We start from the raw sequence: 10289 nt of genomic DNA on the forward strand, positions 1-10289 counted from the left end.
TTCTTGTGCTTTTCTTGACCAGACTGGCCTTTTGATCAGATCTTTTCAACAGACGGTAGATTTAAAATCGATTCTAGATATCAGTTGTTCCGTAGGGACAACTATCATTTATTATCTATCTATCATTTAAATATTTATCAGTTTAATCATCCTCTTTACCACCCACTGATGCCTGTCAACGTCAGGCAATGAAGCTGAGGAGAAGCTAGAACGTAGCGTATCACTTGGCCCAACTATGGGCATCAGCTGGCCCAACTGAGGGCATCAGCTGGCCCAACTGAGGGCAGCAGCTGGCCCAACTGAGGGCATCAGCTGGCCCAACTGAGGGCATCAGCTGGCCCAACTGAGGGCATCAGTTGCCCCAAATAAGGGTATACGAAGCAGCTTGGCCTGGGGCGCCTACATCCCATACGCTTAACGAAGATTTCTGTGTGGATTCTATACGAACCAAACGTGATGAAGCGTCCACTTTATGTGTATCTTATGACTATGAAAAATATGGTAGTATGTATGTGTATTTGCTGTGTAGGTGTTGCAGGGTTTGTGCTCTAAGTGGTGTACGTAAGATTGTGCTCTGTGTAGGTGTGTGTGTGGGTTAGGCAGGATCTGTGTGTGTGTAGGTTTGTGTAGGTGGGCGGGGGTGTTCTGAATTAGGTATCCTTGGCTGGGTCGGCTTATATTCCTCCGTATCCTTGAGTAGGTCGGATTACGTATTATTCTCCGTATTATCCTCCGTATTATCCTCCGTATCATTGGGCGGGTCGGCTTATATTCCTCCGTATCCTCCAGATTGACTTCGGTCACGTGATGCTGCCTGAGGGACTAGAGGTCCCTCATCCCTCACTGGCCGACGGGACGCTGCAGAGCGACGGTCCCCTCGTCACCTCAGGGCCGGTCCTGCACCAGGACACCAACACCATCGTCATCCGGGACTTCTCCTATAGCGGCGACCTGGACGGTACGCGATATAGAATAAAATATTTTAAAAACTTTTTTCTTTTTATCGTTAAAATGTGTCAGTAACTATTAATTCCTATCCTCAGTCATCGCGAACGCTGCCAAAAATTACATAAAGTATTTTCCTGGTCTCATTCAAATAAATATTTCTGTAATATTCTCTTTAAATTGTAATAACTATACATTTTTTATTGATTATTAACTATTTTTAACTGTATTACTAACTAAATTTAACTTAAGTTCCATAATTATATTTTTTTATTAAAATAATACCATAATTTTTCACGATCGACAGACGCCATCTTTGTGGTGGGGAGCGGGGATGTGGCGGCCGCGGGGGTGCAGCTCCCCGACGAGAAGGGGGGCGAGGCTCCCCTCCGCAAGTACAAGAGGGAGACCCTGAGCCTCAGGCTCCCCAAGGAGGCCAGAGGGAAGCCAGTGCAGTATGTGGGGGTGTGGTCCCCCTCCCAGGGGATGATTACCTCGGTTACCTTCCCCCCCAACGACCGCATTCCCCCGCCAGTCGAGTCCCTCGTCTAGGGGGACTCCAGGGGGTAACCCCAGGGGGATCACGGACCTAAACGGGATCGTTGATTCAAAGAGGATCGGGGACCAAAGGCAGACGGGGACCCATGGGGGACCGTGGAGCCAAAGGGGTTCACCGACCCAAGGGGCTCAAGGACCCCAAAAGGGCCGAGGACCCATAGGAGGCCGTGGACCCAATTAAGGTGACCGTGGACCCAAAGGGTTTCGCGGACCCAAAGGGGGCCGCGGACCCTAAAAGGTTCTCGGACCCAAGGGGGCCGTGAACCCAAAGGGGACCGGGGACCCAAAGGGGTTCTCGGACCCAAGGGTCCAAAGCATGCCAATGGGCCCGGGTTGCAAGCAGTATTGAAGCTTCGTTACGTTGTGCAATATATAATATGCCATAATAAACTTTATTTTCTGCTTAGCATTGTTTCACTACCTCACACGCAGATAAATAAATGGGACTATGCACAAATATTGATACATTTGCTCATTTCTATGGGTCATTTTGACCCAGTTTTGCCCTGAAAAAGGGCGTATCATGGCTACACACAGGAAGTGTGTCAATATTAGGATAATATGACCTATCTATTTGTATCAAGCACAACTCACTTGATATCAAACACTTAAAAGATTTTTTACTTGTCGCTTTTGTTTTCGGGCCCATCTAAATATTTTCTCTTCGGTTCTAATTAAAACCTTTTTCAGGTACAATTAAATTCTTTTTCGGGTCCAATTAAATCATTTCTTCGTAGTGATGACATGCCACAAGGTCTCCACTCAGAGAAGTGAGTGAGACTTTGTCCCAAAAAGGAGGCACTTTTTGCCCTAGTGTGGGTCATGGATCGTCTATCGCTATCCATTAGCATCACTAATACAAAAATATAATGGTACCTCCTTAAATAAATTTTCTTTACGAGAAACTTTTTTTTGAGGGGTAAACTGTACTGAAATTTGGTAGCTTTAATTTCTTCCATTTTATTATGAAAATTGTCATCGCAGCCCCAGGAATTTATAATTTTTCAAGTTCAATTAAATAATTTCATTAATAATAATATTATTAATTATTATAATAATCAAACTAAATCATTTCTTGATAGCGGCGCACAGCACGTGGATGCCACTGGGTCTCCACTCATAGAAGTGAGTGAGACTTGTCTGAAAAAGGAGGCACTTTTTGCCCTTTGTGTGGGTCATCCTGACACAGTTTTGCCCCTAGTGACACAGTAGCCCGGCACAAGGACGTATCAGTGACATACAGATCGTTTCTTGGCCTTCTTGATTTGAGAAATTTCGCTCAATTTCTTCTTGATCAATCCACCTTTTATATTTAGGACGGTGATAAATAAGTCCGCTCACTGCTTAAACGCTCACTGCTTAACGGTGACGGTGATAAGTGATAAGTCCGCTCACTGCTTAACGGTGACGGTGATAAGTGATAAGTCCGCTCAATGCTTGTGCCGTGGGTGAGAAAGTGAGTCACTATTTAGAAAATATGACCCATGCATTGTTTTGAGTGTTCTATTTAAGTTTCGAGTTACAATGTTGAATTTAATACGCAAATGTTGTTGAAATCCGTAGAATTTTTCTCTGCGTGGTAAGATAGTTGTTCATACAAAGTGAAAAGCAATAAATTAGTCACCAAATTTCGTCATTTCTTCACATTCACATTTATTCATTGACAATTATTCTTAAAACCTAAATTGACCAATAAATAAAATAATTAATATAATTTGGATAGTATCCTGGTTATATCTCCGACTGAACAATCTGGAGCTTCGTTAAAATGCAGTTTCTTGATAATTCAGACGAAAGAATGCATTCACGTGCTTCTTGATGCCTATTGACAAGCGGAGGTAAGCCCCATGAATGGATTTTAATTAATTCATAATTATATTTAATAATTATCATTCATAATTATCTTGTCACCCAATCAATGTCGCTAGTTCACTGCCATCGCTGAGCTGATCAGCCACGATACTCGCGTGAGACGATGAGTTGCCCGTAATCGGCAATCGAAATACATTAGTTATACATGAAATTATCCGTAGTCTAGAAAATTTACTACAGTGTTCAGTAGTCATACGCCGGGGTCAACAAATTCACGTTTGCGATATCTATTAATCCATTTAAATGAGGGTGATAAATTATTTTGAAAACCTGTACCGTACTCGTGACGATAGGGTTATAATACCATATATGAAATAGTGTCATATGGCGATGGACTGAAATGAATAGTTGTTAATAAGGATAATAATAATCCTTAGCTTTAAATTTGGCTTGAGAATTTTTCAGAGTAACGAGGTTCACTGAGGCTTGCCGTGAAACGAACGTTATTGTGTCATAAAAAATGCATACTTCATGGATTATTTTTGTAAGCTAACACAGTGACACCTGGACTTACGAATTGAATTCGTTCCGTGACTGTGTTTGCAAGAGTGGAAACAATATATTCATATTTAAATTCTTTTAACGCAATTAAATAACATATAGCACGGAATCGTTTCTGAAATCCGGTTTGAAAGCAGCGACATGTACGTATGTGGAGGCAAAAATCTGGAGCTTTCTGTCTGTATTTGGAAAATTTCGCGTTCGGAGGCGTTCGTATGTCGAGGCGTTCGCAAGTCGAGGCGTTCGCAAGTCGAGGCGTTCGCAAGTCGAGGCGTTCGTATGTCGAGGCGTTCGCAAGTCGAGGCGTTCGCAAGTCGAGGCGTTCGTATGTCGAGGCGTTCGCAAGTCGTGGCATTCGCAAGTCCAGGCGTTCGCAAGTCGAGGCGTTCGCAATTCGAGGCGTTCGCAATTCGAGGCGTTCACAAGTCGAGGCGTTCGCAAGTCGAGGCGTTCGCAAGTCAAGGCGTTCGCAAGTCAAGGCGTTCGCAATTCGAGGCGTTCGCAAGTTAAGGCGTTCGCAAGTCGTGGCCTTCGCAAGTCAAGGCGTTCGCAAGTCGAGGCGTTCGCAAGTCAAGGCGTTCGCAAGTCAAGGCGTTCGCAAGTCAAGGCGTTCGCAAGTCAAGGCGTTTACAGCATTTTAATTATGTTTTAAATCGTCCCACGCGATTGCAGGGAGAACCACAGCTTATTTATTTATTGTTGTATCTTTTGGGTGTTTTTATTTCTATTAGCAGCTATAGCGCCACTGCCCCAAAAAAATTTAAAATAAATTAGAATAAATTCGCGTCATGAGTGTGACTGAATCTGCCGTTTACACTTTACACCTCGTGCAATATATGCAGTATTCGTCTCATTCCTTCGTAATGATATTATAATGATGTGCCTGAGTTCTAATAAATACATCAAACTGAGACTGGTAAGTACAGTTCCCCCTGCAATATTTGTCTTGTTTGCCTGCCTTTCTCATTGCAATTACATTGGTAGGAACGTAGGATCACGTTTACAAAAATATATTGGTACCTCCTCAAATCAATTTTCTTAGTCAGAAATTCTCTTTTACGAGGTAGACTATGCTGAAATTAAATCGCTTCAATTTTTTTCATTTCATTATAAAAATTGTCATCGCATTCGCATGCATCATCGCAGCCCCAGGAATTTAATATCGAATAAATGAAAATACTTTTTGTTATCATAAAAATCTTGATATGTTCAAACCTATCTCATCAAAATTGAAAATGTGACAAAATAAAAGTAATGACCTCGGACTTATGAATATAAAGAAATGTCTTAAGGTACAGATAAGAGATAATATTATTTAATTATAGGTGGATGCTATTTGTACCAGTTTCCTAGCGACTTCAAGATTTTGCAGCAAAAGTATTACATCGAATATAACTTGATTAATAAAATAGATTATCATTTTCCCTAGTTAGTTGTAATTTGGATGATGCGTGTCATGAAAATAAGGTACTGAATGATATGTGTTAGGTATTCAGTTCGAATCACAAGCAAATAATGTTTCTATTTATGACTCCCTTCTCGTACAGCATTTATAAATTTGGTATTGTTTAATATTATAAACTCGATCGTTCAGCACTTGATGAAATCGCAGGCTGCACTACAGGTGTTCCTTTGTCTAGTCGTTCACTAATTTATTATCTTTAAAGACAAAATAGGGTATAATACTGCCTTTAACTATAAATTCAAGTCTTTAGATAGTATTTTAATAAATAAATCCATAATGTCTTTGTGATGGGCAGTCATTATACTGAATTCAGATGAACAATACATAGATTGACAGGCATGAGTTCAGTCTTAAAATGCCTAGCAAATTACGGACCAGGCAATAAGTCCAGACGAAGCTATGCAGGAGCATATGTTCAGTCTTAAAATGCCTAGCAAATTACGGACCAGGCAATAAGTCCAGCAGCTATCTCAATCAATCGTCAGTTATGGAAAGATCGGGTTCCAAAGGCCGGATCCCTTGTGAATCAAGTCACGAAAAGTTCAAGAATCGGCAACAGGCCATGGGCCCATGTCTTCAACGCCGACACTTCTATTCTATTCTATGAACTTGGAATAGATTAGTCAAACAAAAAAATTTCACGGATTTATCGACTTTCGTAATTCTACTTTCGTAATTATTTCTCGTGACGGCTCCAATGACTTCGTATGAGATGTTCTACGAAAATCTGTGTAAACATTGTCCTTTTTGAATAAGTTTTTCTAAAAGTTAAAAGACATAAAATGTAAAAAAATTACATAAAAATTCCTCTCTTTTTACAACACTTCTCTTTAACTTCACTTCTTGTCTGTCTGTCTGTCTGTCTGTCTGCTACAAATCTTGTAATCGAAATTTAATACACTTCTACTTATCCTATCGACCTGAAATTTTGCACACTTGTGTAAAGTTGGAGACAATGCACGAATCAAATGTCAAAATAAAAGATTTTAAAAATTAAAAAAAAATAATTTTTTTTAATATTAAAAAATTGAAAAAATAATTTTGCCAGCTACAAATCTTACAACTGATATATGACACACTTTTACCTGTCTGATTGATCTGAAATTTTGCACACTTGTGTGAAGTCAGAGGCAATGCATGAATCAATTAACAGAATAAATAATTTTGAAAAAATTATATATTAAAAAATTTATATATTAAAAAAAAATTGAAAAACTAAATTTTTAATTTGAAAATTAAATGAGAAATTCGTTGTACATTTGTGAGATTGGAGACACTGGATTCTTTGGAAGTGTTGTCTTTAAAAATTAATTTTTAAACGCATATTATTCCTATTTATTTCCACTCTGCTACGCATGTGTACATAATTCAATGCAAAACGAATAAGAGTTCTCCTCTCTCAGGCCCCACCGAGTTATGCACCTATCGATTCATTTACATTTATCGATGACATCTTAGTGATCTTACTGCTATTTTTTCAAAGTTCCTAATAGTAAAGAATTAAAAAGATTGTTACAAAAATTATTATTTATATATATATATATATATCCTCGTTGCTGGAGAGTTTGATTTAAAATAAAGAAATTTGAACCAAAATTCTAGCAAATTATTTTTCTGATGTTCATTGTCGATTTGAACTTCTGGTGTTTTTTTTCGTGGGTTGGCAAGCCTGCAACTTCAGTCAGTGTAGGAAGTGCTGTCAGAATGTGTGAATAAGTTGTGCATACGAATTTAAATATGATTGTACAAGAGCCTTTACAGGTAGGTTGTGTGATAAATATTTTTTTTGTTGTAATGATATAGGTTAATGCTCAAAATACTCCTATTCTTGTTCTGCCTTGCTAAGATTTTTTTGAGCATTTGGCCTCCTGGTTAAGAAAATGCATTTTATTAGAAAATTAAATGCATAAAATTTTAATGTAGGTACAGGCGTAAGTTTTGATTATGAATTTCTGTTAGGATAATTTTATGATTTATCTAATAAACTCAAATCTTTAGCTTCAGAACCATAGTGACAAACCAGAGATTTTTTAGAATCAGTTCATTTTTAATTTCCTCATTTATGATTTACCCAAGATTTAAACCAATTTCTTATGTATGATGATGCTGGTATCCAGAATACTTTACTGGTCTACTTATAGGACTCAAAAATGAACTTGAGGGAGAGTCTAAAAAACTCTCTGCTTTGCCACTATGTCCAGGATACTTTACTGGTCTACTTAATACTTATAGCCTAGGACTCAAAAATGAACTTGAGGGAGAGTCTAAAAAACTCTCTGCTTTGCCACTATGTTCAGAACTCTTGACTTGGAGGGATTCATAAAGTTGAACTATGATTGAAATTTGAACACAGGGATAGCATTGTTGCCCTTCACTCCCACAATAGCCTAAATAAATTCATGGTGACAAACCAGAGATTTTTTAGAATCAGTTAATTTTAATTTCCTGATTTTCTCAAGATTTTGATCAATTTCTTATGCATGATAATGCTAGTAATATTATGATTATTATCCTTGCCTATTTATTGGACTCAAAAATGAAAACTGTGGATTTGGCCCACTGTGCAGAGTGGATGAATATTGCAAGATCTTTGGTGACGCTTCAGTAGCAAAATTTACACCTTCAGAAGATTTTGCCGACACATTTAGATTTAAATTCTTTCATTTAATGTTTGTCAGCCTTTGGCCAACTATTTAAAAAAAGTAAGGTTTCCTCATAGCATAGTGGCAAAGCAGAAGTTTTTTAGACTCTCCCTCAAGTTCATTTTTGAGTCTTATAAGTAGACCAGTAAAGTAGGTATCCTGGATAGTGGATACCAGCATTATCATACTTAAGAAATTGGTTTGAATCTTGAGTAGGCCTAAATGAAGAAATTAAAAATGAACTGATTCTAAAAAAGCTCTGGTTTGCCACTATGGACTTTCCGGTATGTTGGATTGATCAGTATGCAGTGAAGCTTGTCCGGAAATCAGTTGCGATGAGTTCCCGTCAAAAAAAAAATGTAAACATCAAGCTTACGATTACATAGTTGCGGTCAGCCCGGTCACATTAGAGCAGTCAGACTGCATTATCACAAGTTCAGTTGACACTTGCTGTACAATCGGACTGTTTTTAGGGTAAAATTAGTCATTTGGGCAAAACGTGCATGCAACGTTGTAAATAAATTCGTGGCTTGTTAATAGTTTTTCATTGCTCAGCGTAAATAGCTTTTCATTAAAAATTACCTGGCAACGCATCTTAAAATTACCCGGCGATGCTTAGGGCTTAAAAACCAATATATTGGCGACGCTGCATCTACCTTCTGCACCATGGCTTAATTAGGCTTTTAATTAACAGCTATTAAGCTTTTAATTAAGAAAATTTTAATTTTTGCACACAGCTTGGAACAAGCTGTGTTGGAATTAGTTTTTATGTGTCTAAAACCGTCTCTTAAATCAATCGTCTATTAATTTATTTACCACTTGAAATCAGCAAATACAAGTATACTTAAAGGATTCCTAATATATTCACAGACTTATTTAAAAGTCTCAAACCATAATATTCTTTCTACACAAACAGTTTATCACTATTTGGTAGAGCAAGGTCAACTATCATCACATGTGCATCATTTGGTTGTAAATTATGCATAGTCAGGCTTGGAATATATCTACTTGGTGAGCCACAACTGGATTTTTTGAGTTAATAAAAAATAACACAGAAATTAAAAACCTAAATTTACAGACAAAGGGCAGAATCATAAAGTAAGTACCTATCTATTCACAATTTCTAATGGATAAGAACTATAGGCTATTTTGGAATCTTTGTACATTTTTAAAGAGAAGCCTAGTTTAATTCCTGCCTATAGTTCTTATCCATTAGAAATTGTGAATAGATAGGTACTTACTTTATTATTCTGCCCTTTGTCTGTAAATTTAGGTTTTTAACTTATGTGTTTTTTTTATTAACTCCAAACTAATTTTCTACCTTTATCTGGATTTTTTGAGCCATAGCTTTATGGGTTTGCCAGCCGTTATTCCATTTCTTCAAGCCATGAATTCCATATCTTGCCGTGAATTCCATATATCGGCCGTGAATTCCATATATCGGCAATTAAAAGCCATTCAGAGCCGCAAACTTATTATTAATAAAGTCCCATGCACATGTTGCCCCCACATCTCTAATTGTACCTGAAAAACGGTCACTAACATTTGTTTTCACTTGACACGTTGACTACGATTGCTTCATCTTGTACATTATTTCATTTTTTGTACTGTTTTCAAACAGGGTTGCCAGACAGTCATTTTTTCCGGACAAATTCCGTGATTTAGTTTTTATCAATTGTGTTGGCCGGCTAAAATTTATGATAGGGGTACTTCCTAATTAAATTTTAAAGACTGCAAAAAGAAAATGGAATTTTTATAGCGGAACCTACAAATAAATTAGTATATATTGAGTTATCGGCCTTTTTTGTTCTCGGATTTGGCCGATTTAAGGCAACCTGAATTATGTACCACTACGTCCTGGAGAAATACATTTCGTGGTACGCATCTGTACCAATACGTAGTCAACATGTTAAGTGAAAACAAATGTTAGTGACCGTTTTTCAGCTACAATTAGAAATGTGGGATGGAAATTTAGGAATGGGAAATTTTAGGGATGAATTAGGAAATTTTAGGAATGAATTAGGAAATTTTAGGAATGAATTAGGAAATTTTAGGAATGAATGAAGAAATTTTAGGAATGAGGCCAGGAGGAATATTGCTGCTGCATAAATGGTTTAAGTTTCTAGTCTCATCCAGTGAAGTATATTTACCTTGCATTTTTACATTCTTAAATGTTATATCAATAAATATAAATCTTACTAAGACATAAATAATAAATATTTATGGTCGCATTACAGGCGGCCATATCAATGAATATTTATGGTCGCATTACAGACGGCCATATCAATAAATATTTATGGTCGCAT

At 37.6% G+C, this 10289-nt stretch overlaps 1 protein-coding gene across 1 annotated transcript; it reads left to right on the top strand.

The window, feature by feature from the left end:
• Window positions 1-789: 789 nt before the first annotated feature.
• LOC108677247 (protein Skeletor, isoforms B/C) lies at window positions 790-1909 on the top strand (the record flags this gene model as incomplete). The annotated part of the gene is given in 2 exon segments (XM_018165452.1): window positions 790-958; window positions 1253-1909. Coding segments are annotated over 2 exon segments (396 nt in total). The 3' UTR covers window positions 1498-1909.
• Window positions 1910-10289: the final 8380 nt, after the last annotated feature.

The sequence above is a fragment of the Hyalella azteca genome, unplaced genomic scaffold, assembly GCF_000764305.2.
Source record: "Hyalella azteca isolate HAZT.00-mixed unplaced genomic scaffold, Hazt_2.0.2 contig1088, whole genome shotgun sequence".
In the NCBI taxonomy this organism is placed as follows: Eukaryota; Metazoa; Arthropoda; class Malacostraca; order Amphipoda; family Hyalellidae; genus Hyalella; species Hyalella azteca.